This window comes from Hyla sarda, chromosome 1, assembly GCF_029499605.1.
Source record: "Hyla sarda isolate aHylSar1 chromosome 1, aHylSar1.hap1, whole genome shotgun sequence".
Taxonomy (NCBI): Eukaryota; Metazoa; Chordata; class Amphibia; order Anura; family Hylidae; genus Hyla; species Hyla sarda.
The window spans coordinates 603,315,192-603,337,034 of record NC_079189.1 but is presented as its reverse complement, the minus strand read 5'-3'; the positions used below and the strand labels follow the sequence as shown (position 1 = coordinate 603,337,034).

The 21,843-nt window shown below is 46.2% G+C and overlaps 2 protein-coding genes across 2 annotated transcripts in view; both read right to left on the bottom strand.

The window, feature by feature from the left end:
* Positions 1-21,203, bottom strand: part of LOC130295795 (oocyte zinc finger protein XlCOF7.1-like) — a 121,203-nt gene extending 100,000 nt beyond the window's left edge. Inside the window, exons 1-5 of the mRNA XM_056546962.1 lie at positions 21,142-21,203; positions 20,349-20,481; positions 15,423-15,602; positions 13,838-13,964; positions 13,687-13,754 (exon numbers count right to left, since the gene is read on the bottom strand). Of these exons, the coding sequence (XP_056402937.1) occupies positions 13,687-13,754; positions 13,838-13,964; positions 15,423-15,602; positions 20,349-20,444 (471 nt within the window). The 5' untranslated portion in view covers positions 20,445-20,481; positions 21,142-21,203. The remainder of the gene's footprint in view (positions 1-13,686; positions 13,755-13,837; positions 13,965-15,422; positions 15,603-20,348; positions 20,482-21,141) is intronic.
* LOC130297305 (gastrula zinc finger protein XlCGF71.1-like) lies at positions 2,347-3,793 on the bottom strand. Its single transcript, XM_056549634.1, has one exon. It carries the CDS (start codon positions 3,374-3,376, stop codon positions 2,600-2,602), a length of 777 nt encoding a protein of 258 aa, XP_056405609.1. The 5' UTR covers positions 3,377-3,793; the 3' UTR covers positions 2,347-2,599.
* Positions 21,204-21,843: the final 640 nt, after the last annotated feature.

Here is a 21,843-nt window from a genome sequence, read left to right as displayed (position 1 = left end):
GGGACCTATAACACTGCACACACTGATCTCCTATGCTGATCATTGTTATCCCATAGGGACCTATAACACTGCACACACTGATCTCTTATACTGATCATTGTTATCCCATAGGGACCTATAACACTGCACACACTGATCTCCTATGCTGATCACTGGCGTGTATTAACACACCTGTGATCAGCATTATCGGCGCTTGACTGCTCCTGCCTGGATCTCAGGCACGGAGCAGTCATTCGTCGATCGGACACCGAGGAGGCAGGTAAGGGTCCTCCCGGTGTCCGGTCAGCTGTTCAGGACGCCGCGATTTCACCGCGGCGGTCCCGAACAGCCCGACTGAGCAGCCGGGATACTTTCAGTTTCACTTTAGAAGCGGCGGTCAGCTTTGACCGCCGCTTCTAAAGGGTTAATACCGCACATCGCCGCGATCGGCGATGTGTGGTATTAGCCTCGGGTCCCGGCCGTTGAACGAAGCGATATGATGCAGGATCGCGGCGCGATCCCGCTTCATATAGCGGGAGTCGGCGCAGGACGTAAATATACGTCCTGCGTCGTTAAGGGGTTAAGGTTAAAACAGGCTGTTGAGTAAAGGGGTTAATGAGCCGACCAGAGTCAAGCGGTGACTCCGGTCGGCTCAGTTCTGCCTTGTATCCGGTTTTGTGACCGGACCTAAAACAGTAGTATACTGTTTGACTCCGCGGTCGGCTCATTGAAGTGAATGGATTTCAGCGCCGCCGGTCCGGCTGGGGTACGGGAGCGCCCGGCTTTCCCCTCAATCGTGGTGTGAATGCAGAAGTTTTCTATGGGGATTTGCTTTTAAACTGGGCGTTTCCCGAGACAGGTGTCATCAGAGAGCACTTAGACAGAAAAGAACAACCTTAACTTCAGAAGCTCATAAGTACTGAAAGGATTAAGATTTTTTTAATAGAAGTAATTTACAAATCTGTTTAACTTTCTAGAGCCAGTTGATATATAAAAAAAAAGTTTTTTCCTGGATAACCCCTTTAATTCTGTAGCTCAACACGATTACTATGATACCCAAGTGATAGGTTTTATTTTATTTTACCACATGTGTAACCGTAAATCAGCAATTATTTTTCTTTCTTTTTATAATTTTTCGGTGAGGATCATAAACAGGGGCATTGCTAGGTCTGCAAAAGACCGGGGGCTAGAGCCCATAGTACAAGCCACGCCCCTAACCACACCCCAGTCACACACCCCTAACCACACCCTCATTCACACCCCTTACCAAACCCCAGTCACGCCCTTAAATAGACTCGAGCCACGCCCATAACCACACCCTCAAACCCCTTACCAAACCCCAGGTCACGCCCCTAAACATACTCCAGCCATGCCCCTAACCAGACTCCTGCCACACCCCTAACCATACTCACACCCCCAGTCACACACCCCTAACCACACACACTCATTCACACCCCTTACCAAACCCTAGTCATGCCCCTAAACAGACTCGAGCCATGCCCCTAAAGACTCCAGTCACGCCCCTAACCACACCCCAGTCACACACCCCTAGCCACACACTCATTCACACCCCTTACCAAACCCCAGTCGCGCCCCTAAACAGACTCGAGCCACGCCCCTAAACTTGAGCCACGACCCTAACCACACCCATAGTCACACCCCTTTCAAAAACCCAGCCACGCCCCTAAACATACTCCAGCCACGCCCCTAACCACACCCTCATTCACACCCCTAACCAAACCCGTCACGCCCCTCACCGCACCCTCCTTCATGCCCCTAACCACACCCTCATTCACGCCCCTAACCACACCCTCATTCACACCCCTAACCAAACCCCAGCCACGCCCCTAATCACACCCTCATTCACGCCCCTAACCACACCCTCATTCACACCCCTAACCAAACCCCAGCCACGCCCCTAATCACACCCTCATTCACGCCCCTAACCACACCCTCATTCACGCCCCTAACCATACTCCAGCCACGCCCCTAACCAGACCCCCACCACGCCCCTAACCACACCCTCATTCACACCCCTAACCAAACCCAGTCACGCCCCTCACCACACCCTCATTCACGCCCCTAACCACACCCTCATTCACACCCCTAACCAAACCCCAGTCACGCCCCTAATCACACCCTCATTCACGCCCCTAACCACACCCTCATTCACGCCCCTAACCACACCCTCATTCACGCCCCTAACCATACTCCAGTCACGCCCCTAACCATACTCCAGTCACGCCCCTAACCATACTCCAGTCACGCCCCTAACCATACTCCAGCCACTCCAGCGGAGTACCCCTTTAACCCTAAATAAATAAAAACTGAAAATACAATAAAAAAAGACACGTGTGGGATCCATGGTGACTTTTTTTTTTATAACTACATCCATTTTTTTTCTTATACAAAATCTGATTTGAATAAAATCTTTCCAGCATTCTGGTCATGAAAATTGTTCAATAATATTTTTTCGATATCCAGTTACAGCTGTTTTTTGTTTAAAAAAAGACTTTCCATATACGACTCTACAACCTCTATCATGTGCGAATTTTCTGTGCGAATGTCAAAAAAAAAAAAAAAAAAGATGTAATTTCAGAGTGAAAGATTTCCCACATTCCTAACATGAAATCGGCTTCTTCCCGAAGTGAGATTTTTGATGTTCAACAAGAGTTTTCTTCATGCTATAACGTTTCCCACATATTGAGCATTGAAAAGGCTTCTGTCTTGTGTGAGTTCTCTGGTGTTCAACAAGTGATGATTTTCGAGTAAAACATTTCCCACATTCTTGGCATAAAAATGGCTTCTCCCCAGTGTGAGTTTTCTGATGTTCAACAAGCGATGATTTACGAATAAAACATTTCCCACATTCTGGGCAGGAAAATGGTTTCTCCCCTGAGTGAGTATTTTGATGCTGACTAAGTTGTGATTTTGAAGCGAAAACTCTCCCGCAATCTGAGCATGAAAACGGCTTCTCCCCTGTGTGCGTCCTCTGATGCAGAACAAGATGCGATTTCCAAGTGAAACATTTCCCACATTCTGAACATGAAAATGGCTTCTCTCCTGTGTGAATTCTCTGATGTTCAATGAGTGTTGATTTACGGATGAAACCTTTCCCACATCCTGAGCATGCAAAAGGCTTCTCCCCTGTGTGAATTTTTTGATGTTGAACAAGTTGGGATCTCATAGTAAAAAATCTCCCACATTCTGGGCAGGAAAACGACTTGACGATGTAATTATTTTCATGTTTATCGCCTCTTCTGTGACTTTTATTTTGCCTAACATTCTGTGTTAATTTAGAAGATAGGACCTGTTTAACGGAATGTTCTTCATATGTATCTTGTTTGATATCATCCTCTGATTTAAGATGTGAAGATATCAGATGTCCCTCTGACATCCAGCTACAGTCGTCTGTCAAGAATAAAACAGATAAAATTTAATAATAATATAAAACTTTAAAAAGTTTCCTTTTATATGTACAGTTTTTTTGTACAACATCCAAAAATGCAACTTTTATAAGTTACAGAATCATACCCAGCGTTTCCCAATCTTACTGCCATATTGGAGCTCTTCACGAGTGTGGTAGGCAATACACCAGTGTTTCCCAACCAGGGTGCCTCCAGCTGTGGCAAAACTACAACTCCCAGCATTCTTGGGCTGTGGAGATTGACTTGACTAGTTTCTTTTTTTCGGGGTTGTCTGTATCAAGATATCCCTAAACCGTGCTATATTTTTATTTGACGAGACACATGTGTGCCAAGTTTAATATAAAATGTCTACATGTTTCATATTTACAGTGGGGAAAAAAAGTATTTAGTCAGCCTCCAATTGTGCAAGTTCTCCCTCTTATAAAGATGAGAGGCTCCTGTAATTTTCATCATAGGTTATAACCTCAACTATGAGAGAGACAGAATGAGAAAAAAATCCATAAAATCATATTGTCTGATTTTTAAAGAATTTATTTGCAAATTATGGTGGAAAATAAGTATTTGGTCAATAACAAAAGTTCATCTCAATACTTTGTTATATTCCCTTTGTTGGCAATGACAGAGGTCAAACATTTTCTATAAGTCTTCACAAGGTTTTCACACACTGTTGCTGGTATTTTGGTCCATTCCTCCATACAGATCTCCTCTAGAGCAGTGATGTTTTGGGGCTGTCACTGGGCAACACGGACTTTCAGCTCCCTCCAACGGTTTTCTATGGGTTGAGATCTGGAGACTGGATAGGCCACTCTAGGACCTTGAAATGCTTCTTATGAAGCCACTCCTTCGTTGACCGGGCGGTGTGTTTGGGATCATTGTCATGCTGAAAGACCCAGCCATGTTTCATCTTCAATGCCCTTGCTGATGGAAGGAGGTTTTCACTCAAAATCTCACAATACATGGCTCTATTCATTCTTTCTTTTACACGGATCAGTCGTCCTGGTCCCTTAGCAGAAAAAACAGCCCCAAAGCATGATGTTTCCACCCCCATGCTTCACAGTAGGTATGGTGTTCTTTGAATCTTTGGATGCAACTTAGCATTCTTTCTCCTCCAAACACGGAGAGTTGAGTTTTTACCAAAAAGTTCTACTTTGGTTTCATCTGACCATATGACATTCTCCCAATACTCTTCTGGATCATCCAAATGCTCTCTAGCAAACTTCAGACGGGCCCGGACATGTACTGGCTTAAGCAGGGGGATACGTCTGGCGCTGCATGATTTGAGTCCCTGGCAGTGTAGTGTGTTACTGAAGGTAGCCTTTGTTACTTTGGTACCAGCTCTCTGCAGGTCATTCACTAGGTCCCCCCCGTGTGGTTCTGGGATTTTTGCTCACTGTTCTTGTGATCATTTTGACACCACGGGGTGAGATCGCAGGGAGGTGATCCACTGTGGAGGTAGCTGGAGGGCTTACCTTTGTTCCCTGCTGTCCCGTGGCTCTGTCATTGATAGAGCCTGGCTGGACTAGACTATCAATGGAGTGCAGAGCACACAGATCAATGGAGTTCAAGAGAACTCTATTGATCTGTATGAGGAATCTAGTGATTCCTCCTAAAAGTCTAATAAAGTGTAAAAAAAAAAAAAGTTTTTAATAAAAGTTTAAAAGATACACATTAACCCCTTCCATGTTAAAAGTTCAAATCACCCCCTTTTCCTATATAAAAACATGTAAACATAATTAAAATAAACAAACCACAGAATTGCAATTTTTATATGAGGTTGTGGACAGGTGTCTCTTATACTGATAAGTTCAAACAGGAGCCATTAATACAGGTAACAAGTGGAGGACAGAGGAGACTCTTAAAGAAGAAGTTACAGGTCTGTGAGAGCCAGAAATCTTGCTTGTTTGTAGGTGACCAAATACTTATTTTCCACCATAATTTGCAAATAAATTCTTTAAAAAAAATCTGACTGTTTTTATGGATTTTTTTTCTCATTCTGTCTCTCATAGTTGAGGTATACCTATGATTAAAATTACAGGCCTCTCTCATCTTTTTAAATGGGAGAACTTGCACAATTGCTGGCTGACTAAATACTTTTTTGCCCCAAGGTAGCTACATGTTTCATGTCCATATTCACGCTGTATTTCTATATCCCAATAGTCACATTTTCACCGATATTTAGTCTATCTTTAGGCTGAATTAAGGTATATACAGTGAAAAAGACAAAACAAAGAGACTAAAAAATGTACTTACCTGTGACTTTTCTCTGCATTTAGTGGTTACTACTCACCTGGGCGGTTACCTGTAGGAATGTCCTCCATATATGGCTCGTAACCCCAAACTTCTGGCTCTTCTTTTACTATTATTTTTATACCATTAATAATGTTCATATCTTCACTCTGATATAAAAGCTGTGGAACAAATATTGTAAAGTCATCAGACAGTAGGAGGTCACCTGGAGTATTTTCTATTGATGTGAGTATTTGCAAAATGGTCAGAGTGCCCAACCTTAGGCCTGATATGGAAACACATAACAAGCGCTCCCTTGTGTAGTAATAATAGTGTGTGGCCTCCCATCCCGGTCAACAGGTTACTCATCGAAAACAAAAAAAGTTGTGCAACTTGAGGAATGAGTCTCATCAAGCATTAGATACGTGACCTTGGAGTCTGATAACAGCAGCTCCACCATCCAACTCTTACATATATGATCTGAAGTATTCAATTGCACTAATATCCCTATTCCAAAACAGGTTAATGGTCTCTACTCTCTACCACAAAATAGCAGTACATTTTCAAAACCGCAACATCAAAAAAGAATTGCGTTATTGGGGCAAGTACAACACGTTTCTAGGCCATTCCTGGCACCTTCATCAGGCACAACTCCCTTAAAATCTTACAAGACTTTCAATTTTGTAGCACATTATTTTTTCCCGTTTCACCGTAGATTTTTGGGTAAAGTGACTGATGTCATTACAGAGTAGAATTAGTGACGCAAAAAATAAGCCATCATATAGAATTTTAGGTGAAAATTTTAAAGAGTTATGATTTTTTAAAGTTAAGGAGGCAAAATTGAAAATGAAAAAACGGAAAAAGCCCGGGTCCTTAAGGGGTTAAGGACACATGACGTACTGGAATGTCATGTGTCCGCTCCCGATCTATAACGCGGGGCCACGGCGGGTCGGGCCCGGCCTCTAACAACGGCTAATGGCCGCGCACTATTAACCCTTTAGACGTGGTGTTCAAAGTTGAACGCCGCGTCTAAAGTGAAAGTGAAACCATGCCAGTTAGCTCTGGGAGCTGTTCGGGATAGCCGCGGTGAAATCGCGGCATCCCGAACAGCTTACAGGACAGCTGGAGGGTCCCTACCTGCCTCCTTGCTGTCCGATCGCCGAATGACTGCTCAGTGCCTGAGATCCAGGCATGAGCAGTCAAGCGGCAGAATCATCGATCACTGGTTTCCTATGAGAAACCATTGATCAATGTAAAAGATCAGTGTGTGCAGTGTTATAGGTCCCTATGGGATAACAATGATCAGTGTGTGCAGTGTTATAGGTCCCTATGGGATAACAATGATCAGTGTGTGCAGTGTTATAGGTCCCTATGGGACCTATAACACTGCAAAAAAAATGGAAAAAATGTGAATAAAGGTCATTTAACACCTCCCCTATTAAAAGTTTGAATCACCCCCCTTTTCCCATAAAAAAAAAAAACACAGTGTAAATAAAAATATATGGTATCGCCGCGTGCGGAAATGTCCGAATTATAAAAATATATCATTAATTAAACAGCACAGTCAATGGCGTACGCGCAAAAAAATTCCAAAGTCCAAAATAGTGCATTTTTGGTCACTTTGATCAATAAGTCCCATCAATGCAAAAATGGTACCGTTAAAAACTTCAGATCACGGCGCATAAAATGAGCCCTCATACCGCCCTGTACACGGAAAAGTAAAAAAGTTATAGGGGTCAGAAAATGACAATTTTAAACATATTAATTTTCCTGCATGTAGTTATGATTTTTTCCGAAGTACGACAATATCCAACCTATATAAGTAGGGGATGATTTTAACCGTATGGACCTACAGAATAAAGAGAAGGTGTCATTTTTACCGAAAAATGTACTACGTAGAAACGGAAGCCCCCAAAAAGCTACAAAATGACATTTTTTCTTCAATTTTGTCGCACAATGAATTTTGTTTCCGTTTCGCTGAAGATTTTTGGGTAAAATGACTGATGTCACTGCAAAGTAGAATTGGTGGCGCAAAAAATAAGCCATCATATGGAATTTTATGTGCAAAATTGAAAGCGTTATGATTTTTAGAAGGTGATGAGGAAAAAATGAAAATGCAAAAACGGAAAAAGTCCTTAAGGGGTTAAAATCCCCCAAAAATTCAGGAAGAAAATGCAAATCACATGTAATGAGGTTGTAAGATGGTTCAGGAGTCCACCCAAAAAAAAATTGCTGAGAGGACAGCGTGAGGTGTCTTACCTTGTTCCCGGCTGTCTGATCGGCTTTCCGATGCATTCCTATGGCAATACATTGAACAGTGCCTGCTATCAGTGTATGCAAAGTTACAGCCCCTAGAGGGAGCTATAACACTGCATAAAAAAAAGTCAATAAAAATTAATAAAAAGGTCCAATCAATACAAAAATGGTATCAATAAAAACTTCAGATCGCTACCGAAAAAAATGAGCCCTCATATTTTTGTGCATGTACCGTATTTTTCGCCCTATAGGACGCACCGGCGTATAAGACGCACCCAATTTATAGGTGCAAAATCTAAAAAAAATAAAGATTTTGAACCCAATAGTGGTCTTCAACCTGCGGACCTCCAGATGTTGCAAAACTACAACTCCCAGCGTGCCCGGACAGCCGTTGGCTGTCCGGGCAAGCTGGGAGTGGTAGTTTTGCAACATCTGGAGGTCCGCAGATTGAAGACCACTGCATAGGAGGTAATACTCACGTGTCCCCGCCGCTCCGGACCCGTCACCGCTGCCCTGGATGTCGCTCCATCGCTGTCGCCGTCGCTCCGGAACGTCTCTGCTGCCGGCCGGGTATCCTCGCTCTCCGTCGCCGCCATCACGTCGTTACGCACACCGACGCACGTACGTGATGACGAGGAAGGAGAGCGCCGGCCATACAGGGGATCCCTGAACGGAGAAGACACCGAGGAGGCAGGTAAGGTCCCCCCCGGTGTCCTGTAAGCACTAACCCGGCTATTCAGTCGGGCTGTTCGGGACCGCCGCGGTGAAATCGCGGCGGTCCTGAACAGCCGGGTTAGTGTCACTTTCCCTTCAGATGCGGCGGTCAGCTTTGAAGGGTTAATACAGGGCATCACCGCGATCGGTGATGTCCTGTATTAGCCGCGGGTCCCGGCCGTTGATGGCCGCAGGGACCGCCGAGATAGGGGTGTATTCGCCGTATAAGACGCACCGACTTTTTCCCCCCAGTTTTGGGGAAGAAAAAGTGCGTCTTATACGGCGAAAAATACGGTAGTTATGATTTTTTCCAGAAGTACGACAAAATCAAACCTATATAAGTAGGGGATCATTTTAATCGTATGGACCTACAGAATAAAGAGAAGGTGCAATTTTTACCCCCCAAAAGTTACAAAATGGCGTTTTCTTTTCTTACATTTTGTCGCACAATGATTTTTTTTACGTTTCGCCGTATATTTTTGGGTAAAATGATGTCATTACAAAGTAGAATTTGTGGCGCATAAAAAAAAAAAAAAGCCATCATATGGATTTTTAGGTGCAAAATTGAAAGGGTTATGATGTTTAAAATGTAAGGAGGAAAAAATGAAAGTGCAAAAACTGAAAAATGTTTGGTCCTTAAGGGGTTAAAAAAAAATCTTAATCCTTTCAGTACTTATGAGCTAATGAAGTTGAGTTGTTCTTTTCTGTCTAAGTGCTCTCTGATGACACGTGTCTCGGGAACTGTCCAGAGTAGAAGCAAATCCCCATAGCAAACCTCTTCTACTCTGTGCAGTTCCCTAGACAAGCACAGATGTCAGCAGAGAGCACTGTTGCCAGACAGAAAACTGACTGTAGACTGAACTCAACTTCAGAAGCTGATAATTATTGGAAGGATTAAGATTTTTTTTAATAGAAGTAATTTACAAATCTGGTTAACTTTCTGGAGCCAGTTCACATAAAATTTTTTTTTTTTTTCCTGGAATACCCCTTTAATAGTATAAACGAACTCAATAGCCTCCTCTTCCATACCGTCCCAAATAAGAAAGTGATCAGTTATGAATCTCTTGTAAAACAGGATGCGTAGATGTGCGAAGTGGAGCAACTCAAAATGACCCATGTACAGATTTTTCATAGTTAAGTGCAAAATACGTCCCCATCGCACATCCACGCACCCGACGGTAGACGACATCGTTAAAAAAAGAACACATTATGTTGCAGGATAAAAGAAATAGAATTCAATAAAAAATTGTTTGCACCTCACCCAATTCAGTATCCTGATCTAAAAAAAAACTCGTATGGATTCCAAACCATTCATAGTTACATAGTTAGTACGGTCGAAAAAAGACATATGTCCATCAAGTTCAACCAGGGAATTGAAGGGTAGGGGTGTGTCGCGATATTGGGGAAGGGATGGGATTTTATATTTCTTCATAAGCATTAATGTTATTTTGTTCCAGGAATGTATCTAATCCTGTTTTAAAGCTGTTCATTTTTCCTGCTGTGACCAGTTCCTGAGGTAGACTATTCCATAAGTTCTCATGGTAAAGAAGGCGTGTCGCCCCTTTAGACTAAACCTTTTCTTCTCCAGACGGAGGGACTGCCCCCTCGTCCTTTGGGGGGTTTAACCTGGAACAGTTTTTCTCCATATTTTTTGTATGGGCCATTTAAATACTTATATACGTTTATCATATCCCCCCTTAAACGTCTCTTCTCAAGACTAAACAATCGTAAGATATTAGAATACAATGCACTTACATCTAATGTTAAAAATTAAAAACATTCTATTTAAATGTAAACTACTCAATTCAGATGGGGCCGGGAGCTTGTGACATCATAGTCCCACCCCTCATGATGTCACGCCCCGCCCCCTCAATGCAAGTCTATGGGAGGGGGCGTGGCGGCCCATATCCCATACAGGGGAGCACTACTTGTTTCTTTTGTACTTTTTCTGGAAAGAGTTGATACAATATTGAATGAGGGGAAATCTATTAATAGTACTCCGATAGTTGTACTCTTGGGGGGGGGGGGGGGAACACAGGTAGATTAGGAATTGAGGGTCCTAGTCGTCTGATATTACGACACTGGTTCGACTCTCTAATATCAGACAATGGAAGAACCGTATTGATAAGATTGTGTAATATAAACTGATAGGGGCTCGAAAAAAGGAATTCTGAAACTCTCCAAGATTTGGGGAAGAGTGGCCAATTGGGATAGAGGATTGTGATTAAAGGGGTAGTCCAGATCAGAAAGATCCTTTGCTGTCATTCCTGGGCTGCCGACATATGAAACCACAGACTGGAATCACCTGCCGCCCGCACCCTCGGTGCCCAGGTATCGCCGCTCTTGTCCTCCGATGCCACCTTCTTCCTGGTTTGCCAGTGGTCAACGCGCCACACTGCGACTCAGCCTATTGCCGACTGCTGCGATGTCCCGCGGCAGTCTGATGTTTCGAGCCCCGACACAAGGGAGAAGACCAGTGCCGGTGGTCAATGCGTCTTATTCTGAGGCTCAGCCTACTACCGGTTTAGGAGGGACATCTCTGCCGCTGGTGATAAACTAAGCCACAGTGTAACACGTTGACCACTGGCAACTTGTATGAAGGTGGTACCGGAGGACTGGTGCGGTAAAAAAAGGGACACTAAGGGAGCGGCGGCAAGTGAGTGCACTTTGTTGTTTCTGTGCCGTCATTCCTTGGATTCTGGACTACCCCTTTAAAACTGTTAAAGGTTGGAACAAACTGTTCCGAACGTTGAAGCCGGGAGCTCGTGACGTCATAGCCCCGCCCCCTCATTACATCACACCCCACCCCCTTAATGCAAGAATGCAAGTCTATGGGAGGGGCGTGACGGCTGTCGCGCCCCCTCCCGTAGACTTGCATTGAGGGGGTGGGGTTAAGACGTCATGAGGGGTGGGTCTAAGACGTCACGAGCTCTCGGCACCGGCTCCAGCATTCGGAACAGTTTGTTCTAAACGCTGAGCAGCGGAGTACCCCTTTAAGAAAATAGTTTCTTTCTTTTTCATTGTCTGACTTTCTTTTCCCACCATCTCCCAAGGAAGGTAATGGATGGGGGTGGATAGGATTATAAACATTGTAAAAGTACCGTATTTTTCGCCGTATAAGACGCACTTTTTATTTAAGTCGGTGCGTCTAATATGACGAATACACACCTATTGCGGCGGTCCCTGCGGCCATCAATCGCCGGGACCTGCGGCTAATACAGGACATCACCGATCGCGGTGATGTCCTGTATTAACCCTTCAGACGCGGAGATCAAAGCTGACCGCCACGTCTGAAGGGAAAGTGACACTAACCTGGCTGCATCGGGAGGGACCTTACCTGCCTCCTCGGTGTCTGCTCTGTGCCAGGATCCCCTGCATGGCCGGTGCTCTCCTTCATCGTCATAACATCTTTGCGCATGCCACCCCGTCATCCAATAGGAGCGGCGTGCGTAGCGACGTGATGGCGGCGACGGAGATCGAGGATACTGGGCAGCAGAGACGTTCCGGAGCGACGCAGCGACAGCGACATCGATGGAGGGCGACATCCAGGGCAGCGGTGACGGGTCCGGAGTGGCGGGGACACGTGAGTATTACCTCCTCCTGCAGTGGTCTTCAACCTGCGGACCTCCAGATGTTGTAAAACTACAACTCCTAGCATGCCCGGACAGCCAACGGCTGTCCGGGCATGCTGGGAGTTGTAGTTTTGCAACATCTGGAGGTCCGCAGGTTGAAGATCACTGTAACCTATACTTTACATTGTATTCTAGATTTTCTTCTTTTAAAATTGGGTGCGTCTTATATGCCGGAGCGTCCTATAGGGCGAAAAATACGGTAATGCTTTGTTTTTAGAAGGTTTTGGAAATGTTATGCTTATATTTTATGTATGCTTATTGATGTGGGCTAAAATACTAAACGAGGTGATAGGAAATACATGTTAGTTTTAATGATTAAAAATCGAATTTTGATATTCAGTATTTATTGTATATTCTTTGGTGTTATGTACACGCGCATTATGCGTCACTTCCTGTGACTATGTATGTTCATGTCTAATGAAGTCATTAGAGATGAGCGAACTTACAGTAAATTCGATTCGTCACGAACTTCTCGGCTCGGCAGTTGATATCTTATCCTGCATAAATTAGTTCAGCTTTCCGGTGCTCCGGTGGCTGGAAAAGGTGGATATAGTCCTAGGAAAGAGTCTCCTAGGACTGTATCCACCTTTTCCAGCCCACCGGAGCATCGGAAAGCTGAACTAATTTATGCAGGAAAAGTTATCAACTGCCGAGCCGAGAAGTTCGTGACGAATCGAATTTACTGTAAGTTCGCTCATCTCTAGAAGTCATGTAAGAAAGTCTTTTATGAAGTAGCGATTTAGAATTTTACTCCTATTTGGAGGAAGATAGCGCCCATTAACCTGAGGAGGAATATAAGTGCCATTGAGTACTTCAGATGGTTTATCTGCTGTCATAGGACTCATAGGGAGGAATAATGGTGACACCTGAGCCCAGAACGTCCCACACCCCAGGAAAAATTCACAGATCTTAGGCAGTACTAGCAATAGGGGCAAGTACACCACTATTAGGCAGGTGGTTTTAGAGGTGTAACTTGTAGCTTCTAAGCAAATTCTGCAAAAGGGCCTCATGTGCCAATTATAATACTGGTCTCTTATGGGGCAGATGTGCATTGGGGCCCCCTTAGGCACTAGGACCTTGAGGCGACTGCTACCTCTGCACCCTTTATAGCTACCCTCCTGGGTGGTTTTAATGTTTTAGCTGGTGAGTGTATATTAGCTGTGGTTAGATCAGCTCCTGCCAGACACCTCTGGGGTTTGTCTCGGGGGGAAATAAAGGATCAGATGAGTATAAATCCAACCTGTTGGTTCCTTATTCCAACCAGCAGTCTCCATAGCCAGAAAACTGTGAGAAGATCCAGACAACATGTAATGTCTATGGTCGGCTTTATCCTGTCATCTCCACCTTTCTCATTCCACAAGTATAAAGCATATAATACTGTAGAATAAAACAAGACTGAACACAAGAGCTTCACAGCCCTTCTACAGATCATAGGGAATATCTCCATCTACCTGATCCTGATCCTGTGGAAGAAGAGGACGGGGACACCTCTCTGCTGCTGTTCTCTTACTGGATCTGACTGTAGGGAAAATATACAGAGACTGAATTCATTCTTTACATACAAATAATGAGAGGACGTGTGTATATAGTCATGTCTATTACCTGCTGATGTGAGGGGCTGCTGATCCTCCATCATCACCTGATCCTTGTACTGATCCTTGTGTCCTTCTACATACTCCCACTCCTCCATGGAGAAATAGACCGCCACGTCCTGACACCTTATAGGAACCTGACACATAATGATACAGTCATCACCCCGACCCCTCCAGTGGTGTTACTGTATAATGTCCCAGCATTCCCAGCAGTGTCACCTCTCCAGTCATCACCAGACCCCTCCATTACTGTATAATGTCCCAGCATTCCCAGCAGTGTCACCTCTCCAGTCATCACCAGACCCCTCCATTACTGTATAATGTCCCAGCAGGGTCACCTCTCCAGTCATCACCAGACCCCTCCATTACTGTATAATGTCCCAGCATTCCCAGCAGTGTCACCTCTCCAGTCATCACCAGACCCCTCCATTACTGTATAATGTCCCAGCAGTGTCACCTCTCCAGTCATCACCAGACCCCTCCATTACTGTATAATGTCCCAGCATTCCCAGCAGTGTCACCTCTCCAGTCATCACCAGACCCCTCCATTACTGTATAATGTCCTAGCAGTGTCACCTCTCCAGTCATCACCAGACCCCTCCATTACTGTATAATGTCCCAGCATTCCCAGCAGTGTCACCTCTCCAGTCATCACCAGACCCCTCCATTACTGTATAATGTCCTAGCAGTGTCACCTCTCCAGTCATCACCAGACCCCTCCATTATTACTGTATAATGTCCCAGCAGTGTCACCTCTCCAGTCATCACCAGACCCCTCCATTACTGTATAATGTCCCAGCAGTGTCACCTCTCCAGTCATCACCAGACCCCTCCATTACTGTATAATGTCCCAGCAGTGTCACCTCTCCAGTCATCACCAGACCCCTCCATTACTGTATAATGTCCCAGCATTCCCAGCAGTGTCACCTCTCCAGTCATCACCAGACCCCTCCATTACTGTATAATGTCCCAGCAGTGTCACCTCTCCAGTCATCACCAGATCCCTCCATTACTGTATAATGTCCCAGCATTCCCAGCAGTGTCACCTCTCTAGTCATCACCAGACCCCTCCATTACTGTATAATGTCCCAGCATTCCCAGCAGGGTCACCTCTCCAGTCATCACCAGACCCCCCCATTACCGTATAATGTCCTAGCAGTGTCACCTCTCCAGTCATCACCAGACCCCTCCATTACTGTATAATGTCCCAGCATTCCCAGCAGTGTCACCTCTCCAGTCATCACCAGACCCCTCCATTACTGTATAATGTCCCAGCAATGTCACCTCTCCAGTCATCACCAGACCCCTCCATTACTGTATAATGTCCCAGCATTCCCAGCAGTGTCACCTCTCCAGTCATCACCAGACCCCTCCATTACTGTATAATGTCCCAGCATTCCCAGCAGTGTCACCTCTCCAGTCATCACCAGACCCCTCCATTACTGTATAATGTCCCAGCAGTGTCCCCTCTCCAGTCATCACCAGACCCCTCCATTACTGTATAATGTCCCAGCATTCCCAGCAGTGTCACCTCTCCAGTCATCACCAGACCCCTCCATTACTGTATAATGTCCCAGCATTCTCAGCAGTGTCACCTCTCCAGTCAGAAGCTCCATCATCTTATTGGTGAATTCTCGGATCTTCTGTTCATCCATTTCCTCATGTATCAGGGAGTGAGGTGGGGGCACAGAGATTGGGCTCGGGGTTCTTCCAGATCCTTTAGACCGAGGGGCCCGACAGCGCCCACTAGAGGACTTCTTTACTATTGTGTAATCCTGTGTATGGAGAGACACATTAATATCACTACATACATTCCCAGTGTTATGATCCGCGCTACGGCTGTGAGCGCATGGCCCCGCTCTCCCCTCCAGCTGGCGGGGCTGGGATTCGCATCGCGGGACGCGCCCGCATGCAAATCCCAGCCTGTCACTCACCTCGGCCCTCTGCTGTCTCCTCTCCTGCCTCTCACCTCTGGCGCGCATGTCCCCATATCCTAGGGCACACGCGTGCCAGAGCTATAAGATTTAAAGGGCGATTACGCCCATAATTAGTTTTCTCACCTGTGTCTCACTTATAAATTCCTTGCTCCTCCCACACATCCCTGCCGGATCTTTGTTGCCTTGTGCCATTGAGAAAGCGTGATTGTGACTTGCCTTGCCGTGTTTCTGACTCCTTGTTCTGTGACCTGACCTTGTTACTGTGCCGCCTGCCTACTGACCTCCTGCTATGTTCCTGACTATGCACCTGTGCCGCTAGCCCTGACCTTCTGCTATCCTGACGAGTTGCCGTATCCCTCCTGTGTTTCTGATCCCTTTTTCTGTCACCTGACCTTGTTCCTGTGCCGCCTGCCTACTGACCTCCTGCTATGTTCCTGACTATGCACCTGTGCCGCTAGCCCTGACCTTCTGCTATCCTGACTACGAGTTGCCGTATCCCTCCTGTGTTTCTGACCTCTTGTTCTGTCACCTGACCTTGTTCCTGTGCCGCCTGCCTACTGACCTCCTGCTATGTTCCTGACTACGCACCTGTGCCGCTAGCCCTGACCTTCTGCTATCCTGACTATGAGTTGCCGTATCCCTCCTGTGCCTTGAATTTCCTCAGCCACCTGTGTGTTAGCGTCGTGCCAGGGGTAGCGATCTGGGTGCTGCTTGCCGCAGCAAGGCCGTCCCGCTTTGTGGCGGGGTCTGGTGAAAACCAGCAGCACCTTAGACCCCGCTCCCTGGTACGGCCCGCGTCATCTGCCACACAGGTCCAGCGGATCCACTACTTTCAGTGTTCCTGTCTTCCAACCGTGAGTGTTAAAGTAAGGCCCGACAGGCTTAGCAACTTACTCAATTGTCTGCTATGATGCAACAGTTATTAGCCATGCCGCAGCAACCGCAACTTTCTCCACTTCCTCCACCTGTTCCTGCAACGTCTTCTGGATCCAAGCTACGCTTACCTCTACCCTTTAAGTATAATGGTGATTTCAAGTTGTGTAGAGGCTTCGTTACACAGTGCTCCATGCATTTGGAGCTTATGTCTGACCAGTTCCCGACAGAACGTGCTAAAGTGGCCTTCGTCATCAGTCTCTTGCCGGAAAGCCTTGGCCTGGGCTACACCTCTTTGGAACCACGGTGACTCAGTATCCTCTAACTTGACAGCTTTTCTTGCTGAATTCAGTGTTTTTGAGTCGGCTCTACTGAATCTCTGCCAAGGGAATTCCTCCGTCGGTGACTACGCCATTCAATTCTGTACTCTTGCCTCAGAACTGGCATGGAACGATGAGGCCTTGTGTGCTACTTTCAAAAAAGGACTGTATAGCCGGATAAAAGATGCTCTCGCTGCACGAGATCCTCCATTTTCCTTGACTGAACTTAGCTACACGTATTGATGTGCGTTTTGCTGAGTGGCAGGAAGAACTTCGCTTGGAGAGAGAACCTGCCAGAACACGGCGGTATCCTCGTCTGGCTCCCGTGTTCCAACGTCCACCGCTACAGTCCCCTGTGCCTATTGCCGAAGAGGCTATGCAAGTGGAGAGTTCACGCTTGTCGCAACAAGAAAGATCTCGACAACGCAGTGAGAATTTTTATCTGTATTGTGCTAGCCCGAAGCACTTCCTCAAGAACCGTACTGTTTGTCCTCAGCATCTGGAAAACGCTCGCATCTAGGCCACGTGGGAGAGGCGTCCCTAGGTGTGAATACTACCTCTCTTCATTTGATCATTTCAGTAGAAATCTATGCTTCAGTCAAGACATCTTTCATCACTACTGCATTTTTTTACTCTGGTTTCGCAGGCGACTTAATTGATGCCTCTTTGGTACATGAATATCATCTTCCTGTTACTCGGCTTGCCCAGCCTTTGTTCATCTCTCTGTTAATGGACAAAATCTGGACTGCAGGGTGCAATTCCGTACTGAGTCCCTCGTCATGCAAGTTGGTGTTTTGCATAAGGAATAGATTGAATTATATGTGCTACCTCACTGTTCTTCTGAGCATCTTCTTGGTCTTCCTTGGCTCCAGCGTCATTCTCTGCAACTTGATTGGAGAACTAGAGAAATTACTCGCTGGGGACAGTTCTGTCAAAATCTTTGTCTTAGGCCTGCCCAACCTAAAGTTTCTCGTCTTCCTCCATTGCCTGGTATGTCTCTACCCTACCAAGATTTTTCAGATGTATTCTGCGAGAAGCAGGCCGAGACTCTACCTCCACATCGCCCTTACGATTGTCCCATCGATATACAGCCTGGAACCACACCTCCTTGTTTAAGAATTTACCCGCTATCGGTCCCTGAGACCCAGGCCATGGATAAATATATCCAGGAGAACCTCCAAAAAGGATTTATCCGTAAGTCCTCATCTCCTGCCGGAGCAGGTTGTTTCTTTATGGGGAAGAAGGATGGTTCACTCCAGGTCCTCAGAGGTCTTGGTTTGGACTCCACACATTTTATTCCTCCAGATCGCTTGATTTTTGCCGGAAAATCCTTTGTGCCAGCCAGATTGAGACGCAAGGTTCTGAAATGGGGTCATTCTTCTTTGTTGGCAGGTCATCCTGGAGTACGTAAGACTTTACTTCTAATCTCTCGGCACTACTGGTGGCTGCAGCTAGAACGTGATGTTTGCGATTTTGTTCGTTCCTGTGACACTTGTGCCAGAGACAAGACTCCTCAACAAAAACCTGCTGGACTCTTACAGCCTATACCAAAGACTCCCTGGTCCCACATCGCTATGGATTTGATCACTGATCTGCCACCATCCCGTAATAACTTGGGTCATTTGGGCCGTGGTTTATCGGTTTTCCAAGATGGCTCATTTCATCCCTCTACCAGGTCTTCCATCTGCTCCACAGCTGGTGAAGTACTTTTTGCTACATATCTTCCGTCTACATGGTCTTCCTCAGCATATCATTTCGGACTGCAGAGTTCAGTTTGTCTCTAAGTTCTGGAGAGCTCTTTGTACCCATTTAGATATTAATCTGGACTTCTCCTCAGTCTACCACCCTCAGTCTAACGGTCAGGTGGAGAGGGTTAATCAAATTCTGGAGACTTATCTTCGTCATTTTGTTTCTGCTCGCCAAGACGATTGGGTCAACCTTCTTCTTTGGGCAGAATTTTCATATAATCATAAGGATTCCGAGTCCACGAGGTCTTCTCCCTTTTTTGTTGTTTACAGACTCCATCTCCGTCCTCCTCTTCCACTTCCAGTTTCTTCCGGTGTGCCAGCTGTTGATGAGCTTGTCCATGACTTTTCTTCCATTTGGCAACAAACTCGACAGTCTTTATCTCAAGCTTCCTCTCACATGAAGGCACAGGCTGATAAGAGTAGAAGACCTCCTCCATCCTTCTCTCCTGGTGACAAGGTTTGGCTTTCCTCCAAATACATTCGGTCCAGAATTCCCTGCTACAAGCTTGGTGCTCGCTTTCTAGGCCCCTTCCAAGTGTTGCAAAAGATCAATCCAGTCTCCTACAAACTCTGTTTACCTGCTACATTACACATTCCTAATACTTTCCATGTTTCCCTCCTCAAGCCTATAGTCATCAACCGGTTTTCTCGGAAGAATTTTGCCCCACACCAGTCTCAGGCTCTTCTGATATCTACAAGGTCAAAGAGATTCTTGCTACTAAGACTGTGAGAGGTAAACAATTCTTCCTGGTTGATTGGGAAGGTTATGGTCCTGAAGAAAGATCTTGGGAGCTTGAGGAGAATATCCTGGACCGTGACCTTTTCAGGAAATTTTTGCACCACAAAAGAAGGAGAAGACCTTAGGGGGGGATACAGTTATGATTCGCGCTGAGCAGCCGGCCTTGAGCGCATGGCTCCGCTCTCCCCTCCAGCCGGCGGGGCTGGGATTCACATTGTGGGACCCGCCCGCATGCGAATCCCAGCCCGTCACTCACTTCGACCCTCTGCTGTCTCCTTTCCTGCCTCTCAGCTCCGGCGCGCGTGTCCCCATCTCCTAGTGCACGCGTGCACGGAGCTATAAGATGTAAAGGACCAGTATGCCCATAATTAGTTTTCTCACCTGTGCCTCACTTATAAATTCCTGCTCCTCCCACACATCCCTGCCGGATCTTTGCTGCCTTGTGCCATTGAGAAAGCGTTATTGTGACTTGCCTTGCCGTGTTTCTGACCCCTTGTTCTGTGACCTGACCTTGCTCCTGTGCCGCCTACCTACTGACCTCCTGCTACGTTCCTGACTACGCACCTGACCTTCTGCTATCCTGAATACGAGTTGCCGTATTCCTCCTGTGCCTCAAATCTCCTCAGCCGCCTGTGTGGTCAAGTCGTGCCAGGGGTAGCGACCTGGGTGCCGCCTGCCGCAGCAAGACCATCCCGCTTTGTGGGGGGCTATGGTTAAAACCAGCGGCACCTTAGACTCCGCTCCCTCACAAGTCCTCATAGGTCCAGCGGATCCACTACCACAAGTGTTCCTGTCTTCCAACCGTGAGTGTTACACCCAGAATCCCTCACCTCTCCAGTCATATCCATCTGTTATTACATAGATAAGAATGAGGTCATGTGACATCACTCCCAGAATCCCTCACCTCTCCAGTAAGCCGGAAGAGTATCTCTAGGGTGAGGTTTATTATCCTCTCCGCCATCTTGTTTCTGTCTCTCTCCATCGTTGATCGGTCAAACATGAAAAATCATCAACAGTTGATATAATATTGTAGCAGTCTGGAAGGAAAGAAGATAAGGTAATGTAAACACCACATCCTCCTTCCCATTTAAAAGGTATCGGTGGTGCGGTAGTACCAGGGGATCAGGCAAGAGAGGGTAGTCAGCGGTAAAGGTAAAGCACTGGATAGACAATACACTGTGGGGCTTGAAGAGTTGGCGTCACGAACAGGATAGAGGGTTTGGAAAACACTGATCTGTACAGAAGAGCCGGAGCATTACAGGGGCAAGAGGAGGAAGGGCCAGAGCCTTACAGGGGCAAGAGGAGGAGGGGTCGGAGCTTTACAGGGGCAAGAGGAGGAGGGGTCGGAGCTTTACAGGGGCAAGAGGAGGAGGGGTCGGAGCTTTACAGTGGCAAGAGGAGGAGGGGCCGGAGAATTACAGGGGCAAGAGGAGGAGGGGCCGGAGCATTATATGGGCAAGAGGAGGAAGGGCTGGAGCCTTACAGGGGCAAGAGGAGGAGGGGCTGGAGCATTACAGGGGGAAGATAAGGAGGGGCCGGTGGCAGACAGAGACGGGATATCATAAGGAGAAAAGTTCTCATGCATCAATGAAAAAACACAAGTAATTTAAAATAAATGGTTTAAAGGCTGAAAGGGTTAATAATAATGTCCCCTCCCGCAGTGCTTCTAATGTGTGATGACCACATACACGACATACCTCCACCTGCTGACCGTACGGAGCCGTATAGTAGTTGTGTGCTTACAGGACCTGCGGTGATGTCACAGTCATGTGATCAGTCACATGGAGAAAGAGGAGGAGGAGTCACATGATCAGGGGCTGCTGCTCTAGGCTCATCTGCTCAGTGTATGCAGGACTCTGCTGTGCTGGTTGTGATCGCTGCTGGATGAGCTGAAGTTATGTGTATGCAGCAGAGCTGTGTGTGTGTGATGTGCGTGGTGCAGAGCTGTGTATGTTATATATGTCTGCAGCAGAGCTGTGTGTAATGTGCATGTAGCTGAGCTGTATGTGTACACAGTAGAGCTGTATATGTGTAATGTACATGTAGCTGAGCTGTATGTGTACACAGTAGAGCTGTATATGTGTAATGTACATGTAGCTGAGCTGTATGTGTACACAGTAGAGCTGTATATGTGTAATGTACATGTAGCTGAGCTGTATGTGTACACAGTAGAGCTGTATATGTGTAATGTACATGTAGCTGAGCTGTATGTGTACACAGTAGAGCTGTATATGTGTAATGTACATGTAGCTGAGCTGTATGTGTACACAGTAGAGCTGTATATGTGTAATGTACATGTAGCTGAGCTGTATGTGTACACAGTAGAGCTGTATATGTGTAATGTGCATGTAGCTGAGCTGTATGTGTACACAGTAGAGCTGTATATGTGTAATGTACAT

Coding starts and splice junctions, on each gene's coding strand:
- LOC130297305 (XM_056549634.1), bottom strand. CDS start 3,376: ATGTCAGAGGGACATCTGATATCTTCACATCTTAAATCAGAGGATGAT.